The sequence below is a fragment of the Protobothrops mucrosquamatus genome, unplaced genomic scaffold, assembly GCF_001527695.2.
Source record: "Protobothrops mucrosquamatus isolate PMUCROS unplaced genomic scaffold, P.Mucros_1.0 scaffold2433, whole genome shotgun sequence".
Classification (NCBI taxonomy): Eukaryota; Metazoa; Chordata; class Lepidosauria; order Squamata; family Viperidae; genus Protobothrops; species Protobothrops mucrosquamatus.
Genome location: NW_015388505.1, coordinates 30,227 through 50,333, shown reverse-complemented (window position 1 = coordinate 50,333; position 20,107 = coordinate 30,227). Strand labels below are relative to the sequence as shown.

General features: G+C 44.4%; 1 protein-coding gene across 1 annotated transcript in view; it reads left to right on the top strand.

Moving 5' to 3' along the window:
• The window catches only part of SEMA3E (semaphorin 3E), a 61,130-nt gene that overhangs the window by 31,480 nt on the left and 9,543 nt on the right, over window positions 1-20,107 (top strand). The window contains exons 5-14 of the mRNA XM_015824967.1: window positions 3,961-4,080; window positions 5,095-5,237; window positions 6,559-6,673; window positions 7,678-7,747; window positions 9,219-9,363; window positions 12,513-12,735; window positions 13,390-13,481; window positions 15,046-15,087; window positions 17,029-17,195; window positions 19,662-19,729. Of these exons, the coding sequence (XP_015680453.1) occupies window positions 3,961-4,080; window positions 5,095-5,237; window positions 6,559-6,673; window positions 7,678-7,747; window positions 9,219-9,363; window positions 12,513-12,735; window positions 13,390-13,481; window positions 15,046-15,087; window positions 17,029-17,195; window positions 19,662-19,729 (1,185 nt within the window). The remainder of the gene's footprint in view (window positions 1-3,960; window positions 4,081-5,094; window positions 5,238-6,558; window positions 6,674-7,677; window positions 7,748-9,218; window positions 9,364-12,512; window positions 12,736-13,389; window positions 13,482-15,045; window positions 15,088-17,028; window positions 17,196-19,661; window positions 19,730-20,107) is intronic.

Sequence of the window (20,107 nt, the reverse complement as noted above, 5' to 3'; positions counted from 1 at the left end):
TATTTTCAACTATCATGAAAAGCTAGTCTGGGGGAGTCCAATGATTGGAGTCCTACCAGCTAAACAATATGGGTCATAAGGCTATACAAACACACACACACAAACACAACGTCTGTATTTCTGTAGATGTCAAAGTTGTATCGTCTAAAGCCGAGAACTAGAGAACGTGATCACATAATTATTTTGCAGACTCTGCCATGAAGTACCAAATCAGTATGAGCTGCTAAAATTTATTTTGTCTGCTAACATTTGACTTAGCTTCAGGGCCTCACGAGTTTGAAATCAATATTTATTCAGTATTAAGCAAAACCTAAGAAATAATAACACATCTCTTGTTGGAAACAGATTTCAGAGCCTACCTGGTAGAGAGTTTACATTATTGAAGTCATTACTTAAAATCACAGCATAATTGTTTTCAAATTAATGTAAACCAAAATTAAATCCACCCTTGACAAGTAAAAATTGTAAATTCTTGAGAAAACACACTAATAATCAAAATAATAGTAGTATTCATTTTAATGGTGAAATGTAAATTAGAAAATGCATTTGTTTTCTTTCAAGTTTAAAAAAGGAGGAAAATAAATAAATTATTGTGAGAGAGGACCATTCTTTTTTGTATGTGTAATATGGTTTTCCACTATTTTGTGGCTTGGCTGCCATCTCGTGGTAAATATATGCAAGTTGTTTTGATTCCACTGATACCAGTATTTATATTTTAAGAAATGAATCAGTGATATATAAAGCTAATTGCCCTTAGCTTATGTTAGGGAAAATATAGAGTCTAAATATTAGGTTACTGAATCTCTGCCATATCTCTAGTCACTTGTAGAGTATTAGCCTGCATAATATCCCACTGTTGTTGTTGTTGTTGTTAATTGCGAAGTCGTGTCCAACTCATCATGNGTTACGGAGAGCTGACACAGCCAGGAAAGATCAGGAAAGTCAAAGCAGGCTAAAGAAGCATCCAAACTATAAGAACAGTAAAATCACAGGCATGCAATAATCAGGGCAGCAATACTGTAAGGCAGTGATGGCGAACCTTTTAGAGACTGAGTGCCCAAACTGCAACCCAAAACCCACTTATGCATCGTGGGTGGGTGTGGCCCATTGGCTGGGTGTGGCCAATTGGGTGGGCGTGGCTGCAGTGGTAACGACAGACTGGGTGGGACTAAAAAGTTCAATCAATCAATTCCAACTTTGCAAGATCTGTTTTTTTCCCGCGAGAAGTTGAAATTGACTGATTGAACCTTTTTTTTTTTTGCACACGGCGGCGGAGGCCTAAAGTGAAAAGGTTTTATAAAACCCAGCTGAAGGCCTAGGACTGGCCGCGACGGCACGCGTGCCCACAGAGAGGGCTCTGAGTGCCGCCTCTGGCACCGGTGGCTTAGGTTAGCCACCACTGCTGTAAGAATCTAGAACAGAGATAAAATGCTCTTTCGGAGACTGAAATTATGACAAGCAGTTTCTGAATCTGCTGTGGAAGCCTCGGAAAGACACAGCTGTTTCATTAGTTGTAGAGCAGACATGTCAAACACAAGGCCTGGGGGCCGGATGCGGCCCGCGAAGTGGTTTCATGTGGTCCGCGAAGCCATCCTGGAAACAGTGAGGGAATGGCCCCCGCTGCCTTGGCCCTGGCTCAGGCTGGCCGGGAGTCAATGTACAATTTTTTGGTGGCCATCTATACTGAAACACGTTCAGTCTTAGCTCCACAAGGCCGTCTGGAAACAGCGAGGAACCAGCCCCTGCCGCGTCGGCCCTGCCCCCTGGTTGCATGCTGGGGAGGTGTCACCCTTTGTGAGGAATGAAGAAATGCACCATGCCTTGGCGCTTGCCCCGGTCCCCCCCCCTTCTGCCAGAGACCCTCAGATCTGTCCCACTCCTGCCCAGGCCCCCACAGGCACCCTTGACGTGAACGATGTAGAGCTGGCCACGCCCACCCAGTAGGCCACACCCACTCTATCCACGCCCACCCAGTAGGCCGCACCCACCCTGGCCACACCCACCCAGCCCCCTGAGGGCAACCGCAATGCTGATGCGGCCCTCAATGAAATTGAGTTTGACACCCCTGTTGTAGAGAGAAGCCAACAGTTTTTCTCTTATATGGGCCTATTTTCAACTATCATGAAAAGCTAGTCTGGGGGAGTCCAATGATTGGAGTCCTACCAGCTAAACAATATGGGTCATAAGGCTATACAAACACACACACACAAACACGACTTCTGTATTTCTGTAGATGTCAAAAGTTGTATCGTCTAAAGCCGAGAACTAGAGAACGTGATCACATAATTATTTTGCAGACTCTGCCATGAAGTACCAAATCAGTATGAGCTGCTAAAATTTATTTTGTCTGCTAACATTTGACTTAGCTTCAGGGCCTCACGAGTTTGAAATCAATATTTATTCAGTATTAAGCAAAACCTAAGAAATAATAACACATCTCTTGTTGGAAACAGATTTCAGAGCCTACCTGGTAGAGAGTTTACATTATTGAAGTCATTACTTAAAATCACAGCATAATTGTTTTCAAATTAATGTAAACCAAAATTAAATCCACCCTTGACAAGTAAAAATTGTAAATCCTTGAGAAAACACACTAATAATCAAAATAATAGTAGTATTCATTTTAATGGTGAAATGTAAATTAGAAAATGCATTTGTTTTCTTTCAAGTTTAAAAAAGGAGGAAAATAAATAAATTATTGTGAGAGAGGACCATTCTTTTTTGTATGTGTAATATGGTTTTCCACTATTTTGTGGCTTGGCTGCCATCTCGTGGTAAATATATGCAAGTTGTTTTGATTCCACTGATACTAGTATTTATATTTTAAGAAATGAATCAGTGATATATAAAGCTAATTGCCCTTAGCTTATGTTAGGGAAAATATAGAGTCTAAATATTAGGTTACTGAATCTCTGCCATATCTCTAGTCACTTGTAGAGTATTAGCCTGCATAATATCCCACTGTTGTTGTTGTTGTTGTTAATTGCGAAGTCGTGTCCAACTCATCATGACCCCATGGACAACGTTCCTCCAGGCCTTCCTGTCCTCTACCATCTTCTGGAGTCCATTTAAGCTCACGCCTACTGCTTCAGTGACTCCATCCAGCCACCTCATTCTCTGTCGTCCCCTTCTTCTATTACCCTCAATCTTTTCCAACATTAGGCTCTTCTCCAGTGAGTCCTTTCTTCTCATTAGGTGGCCAAAGTACTTGAGTTTCCCACTATTATATATTAAATATTTGTTTTAAACTCACAGCACACAATATTTATATCAAAATCAAACAGACTTTTCCACATCTGTAAAGTTTAGAATTACAACATTACTGTTCTGGGTTAAGAGAACCTGAAAAATTTTAGTACATGCTGACTCCTTTGTGATAGCCTGGATTTCAACATGCAACAATTCTTGTTGTCTGAAGACGCTGGGCCATTCTGGTATACAACTGAAGTGCTACACTCCAGAAGTCCTTTGGGGCATGTGTGTCTTTGTGGTAAAGAGGAGATTACAGTCCCAGGGATCTGCAGAGTGGCTGCTCTGACGAAGGAGCGAGTCCAGGGTTGGAGAATAAGGTCGAGGGGAATGTGCAGATGCCAGAGGACCACAGAGAGATGTGTTGTGTGACTCTTGTCAGGCCCATACAGACTCCCCAACCCTCCTTCTACCCTGCCTGGCTTGGACTCAGCTCATTGCCCAGACCCAGAGCAGACCTGAGGATGTCTCAGTTTTGGCCAGCGTGACCCAATGAGCTCACAATCACAGTTTGTGAGTCAGGATTTCTAAACTTGAGCTAACCCTGCAAGCCACAGAATGCACACCCTGAGGGGCCACTTCCACTGAGGATGTCCCTTCCGTCCTGTGGCCGAGAAAACTATGTGGCTGTGGTCATACTGTCATTAGGAATTGAGTTGGACTTACTGGAGACTTGACTTGACTATCTATCTTTGCCTCTTTGGTCTACAGGAAACGAGCTGTTTACTGGACTCTACAGTGACTACTGGGGGAGAGACGCCGCCATTTTCCGCATGATGGGCCGCATGGCTCACATCCGGACTGAGCCTGACGATGATCGTCTGCTGAAAGGTAGAAATGGCTCTAAGTAACAATAAGGGTAATGAGGACAAAAACAGCAGTCGCCACTACAAAGCATCAAAAATGCTCTTTCAGAATAATATGCTGGCCTCCGCTTACATGGAACGTCTACCGTGGGTCTTATCCCACAAAGCACGGTGGTCTATCTTTACGTTATCATCATGGAGATGGACCACAATACAAGTTAATTTAGAGAGGTTCATAATCTCGTATGGGACAATGCAAATAGAAGTTATGCTTTCCAACATTTCGATTAGCCGAGAAGTTATGCCCTTGGTCAGTGGTGGCAAACCTGTGGCACGCGTGCCAGAGGCGGCACTCAGAGCCCTCTCTGTGGGCACACGCAACGTCGCCCCAGCCCTGCCTCCCCCTGCGGCCCCCTCACCAGCAGCCCCCCCCAGAGGAGAGTTGCCCTAAAGCGTGGCCCATGCGGAGCAGCGCAGCCAAGGACATGGTAGCCAGGCAGCGGGGACAAGACTCCGCCCTTGCGTCTTATCATGCGCAGTTGATGCTGTGGGGTGCGGGTGGAGGGCATGGCCGCCATGGCACTGCTGGGCTGCCTGGGCGATCTGCTGCGGGCCATGGAGGCGGTGAGTGGCCCTGTGGGTGGGTGGGGCGATGGGCGGGGTGGGGTGGGGTGGGGGCGGAGCAGGCAGGACGAGGGCAGAGCAGGGCCAGGTGGGGAAGCAGGGCGGGGCTAGATTTGGGGCACTCAGTCTCTAAAAGGTTCGCCATCACTGCCCTTGGTCATAGCCTGCCATAGTCCGCAGAGCCAAACATTCTTCCCTGCAATGCTAGCTAGTTCTGCAGCAGAGGAATACATGAGGACACCGCAAGAATAAAAGGGCTTTGAATGGGAAACACTGTCTTAGAGTCCAGAATAATTGTTGCATATCCAGAAGGAGCTGTTCTGATGTTTTTCAAACCTTATTATCTTGAATGCAAGTTTGCTGACACTGGAATTAAGCAGTTCCACCAATCCCCATATCTCCCTGTCTCTTTAAGAACCTAAATTTGTTAGTTCCCATGTGATTCCTGACAACGAAGACCGGGAGGACAACAAGGTGTATTTCTTCTTCACCGAGAAAGCTTTAGAGGCAGAAACGGGCGCTCACGCTCTCTATGCCAGAGTGGGCCGGGTCTGTGCGGTAAGAAACACTTTTATTGCCATCTACTGGCGGTTCGCTGCTTTTCTTCCTTCTTTTTCTTCTGTGTATTTAATTCAGCTTTTCCCAACTTGACACCCATCAGATATGTTGGGCTTCTTCGTTCTAGAACAGATGAGCCTCAGTCCCAGAAGGTTTGCTGGCATGAGCCGGGAGAAGGCAGTTTTAGGAAAGCTGGGATAAAATAAGAACACACACTCTCACAAGCCAAGCTTGAATTGTGAGTCCAGCCCCAATCTCCATATCAGCCACCCCTATACCCACCCACCTTGGTGTGACTCTGGCAGAGCTCGGTTAAGCTTTCACAGAGAGAGGTATCAACAAAAAAACCCATGAAGGGCAACATAAAAAGGAGTCCGGTGAAAGAGAATGGAAAGAGAAAGAAGTCCCTTTTGTGTAGAACTGAATGTAAAGTTCGGGTCTGCTCCTTATTTTAATTCCAAAGCACACATGAGCACCGTTTTGCATTGTGATGGGCTGAACAGAAGAGCCAATCCCACCAGCTTCCCATCCCCTCCCTGCCTCCTACCTCTGCTCAGCTGAGTCTCTGATGCTCAGGAGTGGCACGTGGGGCCTCTGCACAAGAGATTAGAGCAGCGGTTCTCAACCTATGGGTCGCGACCCCATTTGGGGTCGATCGACCATTTCACGGAGGTCACCAAGCAAGGCTGTCCGCCATTTTTTTTCCCCTTTTCCGGCGGGTGCCTTACCTCCCTTGAGCTGGGCCAGCTGGTGGTCGGCCTGCTCCGTGTCTGCCGCTTGCCAGCTACGCCTCGGCTGGCGCAGGGGGCGGAACCACGCATGCGCGGCGCTCCCGGGCAGGGAAAGTCCTCGACTTACGACCAGTTGGGTAGTCCTCGACTTACGGCCGGTTTAGTCCTCGACTTACGACCGGTTGGGGGTCGCGGCATTAAAAAGGTTGAGAACCACTGGATTAGAGGCTCCCCTTTCTAGCTTTCAAGAGTTTATAGCATCACAAGCACACGCCCTCTTCGAGGAACTTCTTTTCCTGGATCTAAAAGTACCGCTATGAGTCAGTCAAAATCATTTTCCTACAGGGCCACCACAACTTGGCTATGACCAGATAGGAAATCCTCTGAGGACCTAACCTATGCAGTCATACCAGACACTAACAAGTTTTTTTTTCAACTTTTGTGTATGTATGCAGTGTGGGTTAGTTTGTGGTCTGGTGCTTTGCGCTAAGACGGAAGATGGATGGACTGAGTCGTGTTGTGTGAATGCAACTTAGCAGAGTCTAACCTGGCTCTGAGAAAGGACTTTCTTGTTTGTGTCTTCTTCTCAGAATGACATGGGAGGACAAAGGATGCTGGTGAATAAGTGGACCACTTTCCTCAAGGCCAGACTGGCATGTTTTGTACCAGGGATGAATGGCATTGACACGCATTTTGACGAATTGGGTGAGTTTTGTTGTTGTTGTTAGTTGCGAAGTCGTGTACGACCCATCGCGACCCCATGGACAACGTTCTTCCAGGGCAGGCCTTCCTGTCCTCTACCATCTTCCGGAGTCCATTTAAGCTCACGCCTCCTGCTTCAGTGACTCCATCCAGCCACCTCATTCTCTGTCGTCCCCTTCTTCTATTGCCCTCAATCTTTCCCAGCATTAGGCTCTTCTCCAGTGAGTCCTTCCTTCTCATTAGGGGGCCAAAGTACTTGAGTTTCAACTTCAGGATCTGGCCTTCTAAAGAGCAGTCAGGGTTGATCTCCTCTAGGACTGACCGGTTTGATCGCCTTGCAGTCCAGGGGACTCGCAGGAGTCTTCTCCAGCACCATAGTTCAAAGGCCTGGGTGAGTTACATGGCTGCAAAGAGTTTGAAGGCAGAACCCTCATAAGGGCTCAAAGTGAAAAATAGTTGCACAGCTCTATTTAAATATTTCATAACAGAAAGGTCATGGTTGTTCAGTCAATGCAATAAATCATGGTTTCATGCAGCAGCCATAGTGGCAAGGTTCACATGTTGGGATATAATGTGACCTGTTTAGTTTTGGCTTAGCATTATGTGTGAATGGGGCCAGTGTGGCTTTTCCAACAAATACTGGTTGAAATAAACCCCGATTTAGAATAATGTGTGAACCATTTTCAATTTGCATGTTTTTCTTCCACTTCTTCTTCCAGTTCAGTAGCACAGAAGAGACGGGAAGCTTTCACTGCTGTTTTTAATTAGCCACAGTTATAATAAATCTTTCCGTTCTCCTTACAGTTCCAACAGAACAGGAGACCGTGATATAGCATGACACACAAATTGGCCCTCTGGGTCAGTAATAACCCTACAGAATTAAGCGTGCAAAATTATTTTCTTTGCTAGGTAGTATAAACAAGCCATTTGTCTATTTATTTATGTATGTTATTAAAATAATCTAATTTTAGTGCAAGATAAACTGCATCATGTTTCCATTTTTGCAGAGGACATATTTTTGCTCCAGACTCGGGATAACAAAAACCCGGTGATATTTGGACTCTTCAACACTACAAGGTATACAGAGATGATGTGGGAAGATCATAAGAGACCCTGAGGGACAGGCCACAAGCCCCCCTTTGCCCTATGAGCAAATCAATAGGACAGTTAGGTAATAACGTTATAAGAATGATCTGATGCAATAAACGTTATAAGAATGATCTGATGCAATTTAGTCCTGGACAATAAAATGGTCGTCATTGGGTTAATTGCTTAGAATCCGTATGCAAAGAATCCCGTCTCCTGAATGGGGCTCTGGAGGGTCACGGAGTCCAGGTGGAATTTTCTCTCTAGATCAGTGGTGGCAAACCTATGGCACACGTGCCAGAGGCGGCACTCGGAGCCCTCTCTGTGGACACACATGCCGTTGCCCCAGCCCCGCTTCCCCCATGGCCCCCACCTCACCAGCAGCTCCCCAGAGGAAAGTCGCCCCCGAGCACGGCCCACGCGGAGCAGCGCAGCCAAGAACATGGCAGCCGGGCAGTGGGGACAAGACTCCATCCTCGTGCCCTGTCGTGTGCAGTTGATTCTGTGGGGCGCAGGCAGAGGGTGTGGCTGCCATGGTGCTGCTGGGCCGCCTGGGTGATCTGTGGCAGGCTGTGGAGGCGGTGGGTGGCCCTGCGGGCAGGCGGGGCCAGGGGCGGGATGGGGGCGAGGTGGGGGCGGAGCAGGCAGGGTGGGGGCGGGGCCTGTTTTTGGGCACTCAGTCTCTAAAAAGTTTGCCATCACTGCTCTAGATGGATCACAGATCCCAGCCAGCCCTGGTCTGGATCTTACCTTTCATACCCAAACGAAGTGATCGTACCATTCGACTTAGAATAAATACATTTGATTTGATAGGATGTCCTTCAAAGCAGTTTGCCCATTTTGCCCTGCTTCTCTTTTTTTCCCTTTCTTCTTTAAGAATAAAACAGCAATGCAAATTAATACCCATTTTGGAACACTAAAGAAACAGGCATTGACATGTTCTTTTGAAACACTAAACAATTTTCATAGCTACTCAACATTGTTGGCTGTCAATTAAATGCCGACTGCTTGAGGAAGCAATCAAGGCCGCACCACTCACTGACACAGGAAATCTGTAAATAGGGCCACCGTTGTCCTTTGTCACCACTTCTCTGACACTGAAGCCCCCCCCTTGCCCCCCCCTCACACACCCCCATCTCCCCGGCTTCCCGGTCTTCAAGTAAGGGAGGCTGCTTACAAGAAGGGCACCCAGCAGCTTTTGCTTCTGAGAAGACCTGAGCCCTGAGCAAGGTGTTCACAAGGGAAGGTCAAAAACAGGTGCGACAATGTTGCAACACAAAGCTGTCCTACCTGGGTATTGCAAGAGCAGATCCTTAAATGGAAATTGTCAGTGGCATAAAGAGACTCAAGAATGGTGAGAGGGAGCAAGGGTTGAAGCCACTGTTCTGCAGAATGGTATGTCATGACAAGCTTTCTATGAAGAACTTTCAGATTGTGGACTTCTACCATTTTTGATTTGTAGCAATATATTCCACGGGTATGCGATCTGTGTCTATCACATGGCGAGTATTCGGGCGGCTTTCAATGGACCGTATGCTCACAGAGAAGGACCTGAATACCATTGGTCTGTGTACGAAGGCAAAGTGCCTTACCCAAGGCCTGGATCGGTGAGTTTAAAGGGGTCTTTAATGGGGGGGTAAACCGATTCCCCTTTGAGTGGGACTATGGTTTTCTGTTTTAAAAAGGCAGGAATGGAAGCCTCCACCCTGTATTTCTGTGTATGTGCTTTGCTCACTGCTCTGAGGTGGCTGAGATTTGTAAACACGATTTTAAAAAACTTGATCCTGATCAGCGCAGCCTTCACTGACCTCGCAAACCAAGGTTTATTAACAGCAGGAACCAGCCACAGTGGCCAGTTGTACAATCATAAGTTTGGCTCATTTTTTTTATTTTAAAAGATGTGTGAAACTGCATTATATCTTATTCAACAAACCACAGTTTTAAATTTAAATTTTTAAATTTTTATTTGCCTGCTCATTTTCCCAGTTTAGCAGCAATAATAATAATAATAATAATAATAATAATAATAATAATAATAATAATAATAATAATAATAAAGTTGGAAGGGACCTTGGAGGTCATCTAGTCCAACCCCCTGCTCTGGCAGGAAACCCTATACCATTTCAGACAAATGGCTGTCCAGTCTCTTCTTAAAAACTTCCAGTGTTGGAGCATTCACCGCTTCTGGAGGCAGGTTGTTCCACTGGTTAATTGTTCTAACTGTCAGGAAATTTATCCTTAGTTCTAGGTTGACTTCTCTCCTTGGTTAGTTTCCATCCATTGCTTCTTGTCCTGCCTTCAGGCGCTTTGGAGAATAGCTTGATTCCCTCTTCTTTGGGGCAGCCCCTGAGTTATTGGAACACTGCTATCATGTCCCCCCTCGTCCTTCTCTTCATTAAACTAGACATACCCAATTCCAGCAACCGTTCCTTATGTTTTAGCCTCCAGTCCCCTAATCATCTTTGTTTCTCTTCTCTGTACTCTTTCTAGAGTCTCAACATCTTTTTTACATCGCGGTGACCAAAACTGGATGCAGTATTCCAAGTGTAGCCTTACCAAGGCATTATAAAGTGGTATTAACACTTCACGTGAGCAATGGGAAAGAGAGAGAGATGAAGAAATGGAGAGAGAGAGAGAGAATTGGACACACTTACACACACACACACACAAACACGCATCTCCAGCTCAGTATTACATTCTCAAATCTTGCTGGAGACAGTCTTTTTCGGCAGAATTTGGCACTCAGCTGTTCACTAACTGAGTCAATCTGCAGAAAACCAGACCTTTGAACTTCTGCTGAAAACCACAACTTCTGCCTTTTATGACAAGCAGCTGATGAAAATTCTGCTGCAGGCTGATGAGAAAATGAATTTTTCAAACCATCATGGAGCAAATAGTTCAGAAGACCTAAGTCCCAAGAAAAGGAAAATAAACACTGCCCCGTTTGACAAACGTTGGAGTTTATGATTGTCAGTTATAGTCTTGCCGCACGTTAAAAATGAATGTTTCCAGTAAACATGAAGAGTATTTGATTTCACTTTATTGATTGAAAATCCAATCTAAATGGGGAGAGTCTGCTACTGTGGCTGGGCTTTAAATGTTTCTGAAAAACCACACCGTTTTCAAGATCTGTACTCAGCTGTTTCTAGCAGATGCTAAATGGTTCCAATTAAAGAGCAACTTTTGAACTAAAGGATCCAGAATGAGTTAAAACACATTATCCTGTCCGGTTGCAGAAGGAGTTAAAAGCTTCCTGTTCAAAAAGAGAGTTTATTTTAGCTGGTATCAGGCTGGCATACAGACAGGCTTACCTGGGAGTGAGCCTCCCCCCACTGAATTATTTTTGAGTCGCTACGTAAAAGACTCCAGTGTAAACTGATTTGCTTTAGTCAGTCTGCTTGTTTGTTATTTACTCATTAAATTTATACCCGCAGACTTCCAGTGGTCTACAGCAATTAAGAGTATCAAAGCAAGACAAGTGCACGCCGATTAAAGTATCAATTTCATAAAAATGTAAAACTTCAAAAGAACCTCATTCATCCTGAGGGTCTTGTCACACTCCCAGTGGCCCCCTGAAACAATTTGGTTCTCCATAGTTCCTCAGCAAGTGTAACCTGTGGGTCAGTCTGATTTCTAAGAGGATGCCATCCCATAATATAAGGGCTGCCAGTGGGTGCAGAAAGGAAAGCATCCTTGCTTCTGTTGTCCCGCTCATGTACAGAAATGCATGCATTCAGGGCCATATGTAGGAAACCATACCATGGCTTTATGCTGTATCCCCAGTGGCATACAGTGATAATAATAATAATAATAATAATAATAATAATAATAATAATAATAATAATAATAATAATAATAATAATAATAATAATAATAATAATAATAATAATAATAATAATAATAATAATAATAAAGTTGGAAGGGACCTTGGCGGTCATCGAGTCCAACCCCCTGCTCAGGCACGAACCCTACACCATTTCAGACAAATGGCTGTCCAGTCTCTTTTTAAAAACTTCCAGTGTTGGAGCATTCACCGCTTCTGGAGGCAGGTTGTTCCATTGGTTAATTGTTCTAACTGTCAGGAAGTTTCTCCTTAGTTCTAAGTTGCTTCTCTCCTTGATCAGTTTCCACCCGTTGCTTCTCGTCCTGCCTTCAGGCGCTTTGGAGAATAGCTGGACTCCCTCTTCTTTGTGGCAGCCCCTGAGATATTGGAAGACTGCTATCATGTCCCCCCTCGTCCTTCTCTTCGTTAAACTAGACATACCCAATTCCGGCAACCGTTCCTTATATGTTTTAGCCTCCAGTCCCCTAATCATCTTTGTTGCTCTACTCTGTACTCTTTCTAGAGTCTCAGCATCTTTTTTACATCGTGGTGACCAAAACTGGATGCAGTATTCCAAGTGTGGCCTTACTAAGGCATTGTAAAGTGGTATTAATACTTCACGTGATCTTGATTCTATCCCTCTGTTAATGCAGCCCAGCACTTGACAACCTTGACTGGCTACATCTTAAAGTGGAAGGACGGTGCTGACAGAGCAATTAACTTTAAGATTGTGGCCGTGGAGGGCTGCAGTACAGGAGCTGCAATCCAATTTGGCAAAAAAAAAAAAAAAAAAACGTGATTCACAGTTGGCATGTGCCTCCCTTTAATGCCTCGATGTGATAGATACATAAAATTACTTAATCGCAGGCACAAATGCACACATAACAGAAAGCGCCATCAATGTCGTCATGTTCGCTCCTTTGTGTTTCACAGTGTGCCAGCAAAGTGAACGGGGGTCTGCACGGGAGCACCAAGGACTATCCGGACGAGGCCATCCGCTTTGCTCGAACCCACCCGCTGATGTATCAAACTGTCCAGCCAGTGCACAAAAGGCCAATTCTTGTGAAGACAGATGGAAAGTACAGACTCAAACAAATAGCAGTAGACAGAGTAGATGCAGAAGATGGCCAATACGATGTCCTGTTTATCGGAACAGGTAAGAGAAAAAGAGGGAAAATGGATGGTTTAAATTTCCCTCTCCATGGGTGTCAGGCTAGTTCCATTTGCAATCTGCCTGCCCTAAACCATTCATGCTGCTTCATGCCTAATGTTGACTTCTTACTTATTCCTAGCCAGTAATTTCCTCCTGTTTTCATCCTTCATAACTGCCCTACCTCATAAGAGTAGTGAATGCATCTTCACCTGATGCATGGTGAGCAGTGAAGTCAACATTCTTTCAGTCCTTTGAGAATAGAATAGAATAGAATAGAATAGAATAGAATAGAATAGAATAGAATATTGGAAAGAGTAGAGTAGAGTAGAGTAGAGTAGAGTAGAGTAGAGTGTAGTGTAGAGTAGAGTAGAGTAGAGTAGAGTTGAGTATAATACTCCATCCCATATTCTATTCTAGCCTAGCCTAGCCTATTCCATTCCATTAAGTTGTTAAACTTCAGACATTTGAAATTATCTAGATGTGGTTCCTTGTTCTGATTATTTAAATTTATATATACTTATTGTCATGTGAATAATTTGCAGATTTAAATTTTGGCATGTTAGTTTCAAACATTTTCATCTTAAATGATTGACATGGTGTTTTTTTTTAAACCAATTCCTAATTATCTGACAGACATCCTTTCATATTCACCTACAGATAATGGAATTGTCTTGAAAGTTATCACAATTTACAACCAAGACACAGAATCTATGGAGGAAGTGATTCTTGAAGAGCTGCAAGTGTTCAAAGTAAGTGAGCCTACTACACCAGGCTTTTGACCCAGACTGAACCCTTCTACACCGCCCTCACCACTATTCAGAAACTACAGCCTGCCCAGAATGCAGTAGCATGGGCAGTGAAGAGGGTGTCACATTGTTTGCACGTGGCCCCATTGCTTTGTGAGCTGTGCCATTTTTAACCTGGCTTCCAGGTAAAAATCTGGGTGCTGGTTATTATCTTTTCAGCCTTCCAGGGCCTGGCTCGCTGAAGGAACAGTGGTTACTGCCAACCAAATATGGTCCAGCCTGCCAATGCATCCCAGATCCCATCAATTATGTCCTGTCATCTTGCAGGACCCATCAAGGGGGCCTCCTCTATGCAAAGTCCTGGGTCTCCCTATTGACGTTCTCCCCAGAGACTTGTGCAGCTCCCCTGGCTCTCCTCCCAGCCCTTGAGGTGCCCCATTTGGTTGTGGGTGGCCAGTAGATGGTGTTCTGCTCTCCTGGCCAGTTGTGTGCTTTATTCTATATATTTCTAATTTGTAAACTGCCAGAGTCGTGGAGTCGGGCAACCTCAAAAATAAATAACACCCAGAAACTGCAACTGGTACAAATGTAGCATCCTTTTAGCCAGCACTTGTCATCAGGAACATATTACACCTGGGTGCAGCGGTCCTCTGTCCAAAATGTGGACTTTGCTGTCTTCAAAAGAGTGGCCTTTATCTTTTAAATGCAGATGGACTGATGAATCTTGTCCTGATGGGTTTGTTCTCCTACGTTGTGCCATGCATTTATGAAGTGGTTGCTTTCTCTCCCCAATGTACAGATCTGCACAAGGCTCACTGCATTGTACTGCATAGACCACGTTGCTTAGTTTTGTGTTTGGGTGTTTTATCCTTGGGGTGGACAAGCTTCTGCCTTAATGTATTCAGCAGCCCAACTGCATTTCAAAGACAAAGGCCACTCTTTTGAAGACAGAAAAGCCCACATTTTGGATAGAGAGGACCGCTGGTTTGAAAGAGGGGTCAAAGAGGCCATCTATGTCAAAATTGAATAGCCCTCTCTCAACAGAGGGGGAGGGATACAACAGTCTACAACACAGTCCTTTCAGCAGTTCCAAGAAAGCTCCACACCCATTGACAACACTCAGGTGACCTTGAGGATATAGATAAAGCTCCAAGTGGTCTCAACAACTCTTTAAAAGAATGAAAATGACCACCTGTCTGCAAGGAATATAAATCCTTCCATTCCCCAGTCAAAGCTAAAGAAGCTTCTTGGATGAGAAGTGAAACATCTTCAAAGAAAAACAAGGAAGTCCAGTTGCCTCGTGAAAAAGCACCTTTGGGACAACCCTGACCTGGAAGACTGAGAATCTCCATAGACAATATGTTGAATATGGATAAAACTGCTTCCTGCTCACCACAGTAAGGTTTGGGTGGTCTGAAGAATGGTTGAAAGACAGAAGGAATCTACCTTTGCTCAATAATCTTGGCACAAAATGTATAATTCTTGGATGGACCGATCACCAACATATAGCTATCATAACTGCATGGGTAGCTTCTTTCCTAATTAAGAAAAATGTTTTCACTTTCAGGTGCCAACTCCTATTATTTTTATGGAAATTTCTTCCAAAAGAGTAAGTGTTATTCTTTTTTAAGAAAATTATTTCACTCTTCTTAGCAGTATGAACATGTCCAATATGTAGACATTCAAAAATAAAATCTTTGTTCCAAACTGTTATTTTTTTCCAGTGGTCCATCAGGCTTCATAGCCCAAGAAAGAGAGTATGTAAGGTGCCCATTTCAAAACCCCTTGCCTTGTGAGATGTAAAGTTCTCCTATGCGAGGATAGCTTTACAAACCAACGGACTCATATGGTGCTTTAATTTTTCAGGTCAGCCCTTGGCTTTAAGAAAATGAAGCAACCAGGAAAACATCCCACAGGTGCAGATTCCCAATATAGGTAGAGATATCCCAAAAGATACCTGATGCATCTATCCAGGGCATAATATGTCCTAGAACAGTGGTGGCGAACCTATGGCACGCGTGCCAGAGGCGGCACTCGGAGCCCTCTCTGTGGGCACACATGCCGTCACCCCAACCCCGTCTCCTCCCATGGCCCCCTCCTCACCAGCAGCCCTTCCAGAGGAGAGTCGCCCCGGGCGCAGCCCACGCAAAGCAGCGCAGCCAAGGACATGGTAGCCGGGCAGCGGGGACAAGACTCTGCCCTTGCGCCCCGTCATGCGCAGATGATGCTGCGGGACACGAGCGGAGGGCGTAGCCACCATGGCGCTGCTGGGCCGCTTGGGTGATCTGTGGCAGGCCGTGTAGGTGGTGGGTGGCCAAGCGGGCAGGGTGGAGTGGGGACGGGGCAGGTTTTGGGCACTCAGTCTCGAAAAGGTTCGCCATCACTGTCCTAGAACTTTATTTTCTATCTTGATTCATCAAACAGAAATTCAACCGGCCCATAGTCTTTCCACAAAGATTGTGAGTTCTAGTCCCATCTTAGGTGCCAAGCCAACTGGGTGACCTTGGGCCAGTCACTCTCTCTCAACCCTAGAAAGTAGGCAAGAGTTGACCACTTGTGGAAAATCTTTCCAAGAAAACATTAGGAATTTGTCCAGACAATTGCAAAGAGTCAAGACTAGCTTAAAGGCACCAAAAACAAAACTTTAGAAATACCTACCTAGTAGTAATAGTATTTTTATGTATAACTGGTTTATATATATCAGTTTAATTCAGTCAAATAATATTCAGTTCAGTGCACTTATGTGAAATTGAGGGCTGCTTCCATGTTATCCTTTGAAAGGTCAGATTTGTTATCTTTGTTCATTTTCCTTCTGCTTCAAGAGACTTCTGCTACTGTAGTGCAACAAAATATGCCATATAAAATGAATTTTCATGGAGTGGTCTAAAATGTTAAATATTAATGTATAGCTCTACCTCCCAGATAAGTGTTCAGATATATACTTGCCTCTCTCACAGTAGATCCGTGTGCATATGCAAGCTGTGTCAAATTTCCTTCAACTCTTACATAACCGATCCCTTTTTCCTGATTCATAAAATGTGAAATGAGATCTTGCTGCAGTTGTTGATAAATAAAGCACGGGTCTCCTAAGAAACCAAACACTTTAAGGCATCTTAAAGCCATTTAATATCAAACTCAGTTTGATTTTTATTTTCCTGAGCAGTGAAGACATAGGTGAACAGTTTAATTTCCCCTGACAGTATACTGTTTGCCTCACAAAGAAAGAATGCTAGCTCAACCTTGTTTAGCAAATTTTGTCCAGAATTTGACAATAATTTATCTTTTGCCACGTCACATCAAATCAAAAAGTGCCCGCGGTCCACCCCGTACCGTAAATGAGGTTTTAATTAATTATAACCTGCAATAAGGCCACAGCTTCATTATAGAAGCATGAAGGTTGGTGAAGCCATAACAATGTGTAGGAAGTGGCTTTTTTTCATTACATGTTCGTAATATACCTTCTCCTGACACTTTCTTTTGAAGCCATGGCTCGTCAATATGAAGGGGACTCACTGAAGATGTGCTAAATATCGTTGTGCTTTCCTTACAGCAACAAATTTACGTTGGGTCTGAATCTGCCGTCGCACAGGTGAAGTTCCACCAGTGTGACATGTATGGGTCAGCCTGCACTGATTGCTGCCTGGCGAGAGATCCTTACTGTGCCTGGGATGGGATCTCCTGTTCCAGATATTATCCAACAGGAACACAGACAAAAAGGTAAGAATCTTATAAAGCCAAAAGATTTTGGTCAAAAATACATATATGGTTAGAGAAAATGACTAAAAAACACGTAGATTTCAAGGCAGAATTATTTTCGTTAGGTATAATTCTAGGAAATTATGAGAAGGAATGTGTACACTTAATGTTACATGTGTTAACGGCAGCGAGAATTGTATTTGCTCAATGTTGGAAAGATGAAAAACTACCAGCGGAAGAAGAGATAATTAAGAAAATTTTAGACTGCGCAGAAATGGACAGATTGACACTGAAAATGAAAGAGAAAGAAGATTCAGGATACTTTAGAACATGAGATAAATTTTATCAATAGCTAGAAAAACGAAGTAGAGAGAAAGGAGTTTAACATGTATTAGTAGGCTAAATGTTAAAACCCAGACAATATGTTGCTGATAAAATATTAAGGATTTGTAATTATAAAAAAATAATAAAATATCGGGGGGGGAATGATAAGAATCTTACTTTGCCTATGAAATGGCATGCGATTCGCAAAAATTCTGCATTTGAACTGATTCCAAACACAAATTTTAAGCACGGAGCAGCTGCTTTGAGTTGAAATTGGCTTCTCAGTCAGTTCTGAAGTCGTTAGTGCTCAAAACACATTCAGTTTCAAAATGGAAGCATTTTGACCAGGGATGACCACACAGCAAGTCAAAAAAAAAAAATCAAGGCGGCAGCTGCGTAACTGAAATCCTGCCCCTTTTTATCAATATAATGAAGATGGAAAGGAGCAGGGCCACAGCTGCCATCACAACGGCTTCGGCATTCCCTGCAGATACTGCTCACTTTAAACTCAAGAAACCTCTGAGGTTTTTGATCAGACAATCCGTTTCATACTCAGAACTGCTCTTTAGAAATGGGAGCTCCAAATTTGAAACTGTTCTCCAATGGCATGCTTTGCCGAGGGCGTCCGTTCAGGGCTGCAGAGGGCATCCATACGGTTCCTTTTAGAAGTCTTTTTCAGCTCATTGGACGTGACCTTAAGTTAGACATGTCAAACACAAGGCCTGGGGGCCGGATGCGGCCCGTGAAGTGGTTTCATGTGGCCCACGAAGCCATCCTGGAAACAGTGACCCCCTCTGCCTTGGCCCTGTCCCAGGCCGGCCGGGAGCCAATGTACAGTTTTGTGGTGGCCCTTTATGCTGAAACGCATTCAGTCTTAGCTCCATAAGCCCCCCACCCGCAGGGCCTGAGAGGAACAGTGAGGCTCCTCCAGTGGACCATGCCTTGGCACTTGCCCTGGTCCCACCCCCTTCTGCCAGAGACCCTCAGATCTATCCCACTCCTGCCCAGGCCCCCACAGGCACCCTTGACGTGAACGATGTAGAGCTGGCCACGCCCACCCAGTAGGTCACACCTACTCCATCCACGCCCACCCAGTAGGCCACACCCACCCTGGCCACACCCACCCGGCCCCCTGAGGGCAGCCGCAATGCTGATGCGGCCCTCAATGGAATTGAGTTTGACACCCCTGCCTTAAGTCTTCTGTTAGAGGCTGGATGGCAGTTTCCTAGGGATGTCTTGGATTGACCAATTGGGATGAACTGGACAATCCTCTGTAACACCCTTTCTGACCAAAGGCTGTGGTCATGAAACAGGGGTTTCCTGGTTAACTGAATTAACCGATTTTCCAAATTCACATCACATGGGAACATATATTAACCAAGTTTGTACAAAGGGATAAGCCATCAAAATCGTAATTCCAATTAACCACATGCTGCGAACGCAGACTAAGCATGTTTTTCAGAAATGTACTTTTTTTTTTATTATAAAGGAACACCCAACTGGAGACTTAGCCATTATTTTTATTATTAGTGTTATTATTTTAAAGGATTCAAACAGTACTAAAGAGAAAAACGCAGAAGCAGGTCAGGCAATTTTTTTCACTTGCGTTGAAGAGTTTCGGGAGCAAATGATAAACCACATCTGAAGGAGAGAGGGGAAAAAGAGTCATGCTGGCAATGTGCATTGATTCACTTGAGCTGATTTTGGCAGTGGAGCATGGGTTACATTGGACAGGAGAAGAAAGCAAAGCAAAGGCAGTTTCTCTTTCGGAGGCTGCAGGCATCTCTGCACTACAGCGAGAAAAATCTGGTCCCATCTGCCAATGTGCAGTTTTCCCGCCGATTTCTGCCAGAAAAAAAGAGTCAGGCCTCTCTTTAGCAGACTGGCATTTGATGCTTGCATTGCTGTAAGACTGACATGACAAATACTAGACGATGGTAACATTATGGCCTCAGCATGGTGTATAATTCACTGAGTTGTGCCCAGATAACTCTGATCCATCTCTTGGAGTGAAACTTCCTTAGTCACCTCTAAGGGGACACAGCCTGCTTCCATCCCGCTGACTTTGAAAACATCCGTTACCGGATAGAGGCTTCTGCCTTTTGCAGTCACAACCATGAGTTTTCAGTTGCAAATTGCAAATTGTTTTTTCATTTTGCTCAGACGCTTCCGTAGACAAGATATCCGTCATGGAAATGCAGCTCAGCAGTGCTTCGGCCAGCCATTGCTAGGTAATTATTGCTACTTTTTTTCTGTGGGAAAGATTGTGTGGCCGGGAGTTTGCAACAGGCTGAGGGCTGTCCTAAGTGGGGTGAATGCAGTCCTAGGTCAGATCAGCAGAGGGAAGGTATCAAGATCACGTAAAGCCTTTTGGGTGGATCGGAGGAGGCAGGCGGATCTAATAATGATGATAATAATAATAATAATAATAATAATAATAATAATAATAATAATAATAATAATAATAATAATAATAATAATAATAATAATAATAATAATAATAATAATAATAATAATAAAGTTGGAAGGGACCTTGGAGGTCATCGAGTCCAACCCCCTGCTCAGGCAGGAAACCCTATACCATTTCGGACAAATGGCTGTCCAGTCTC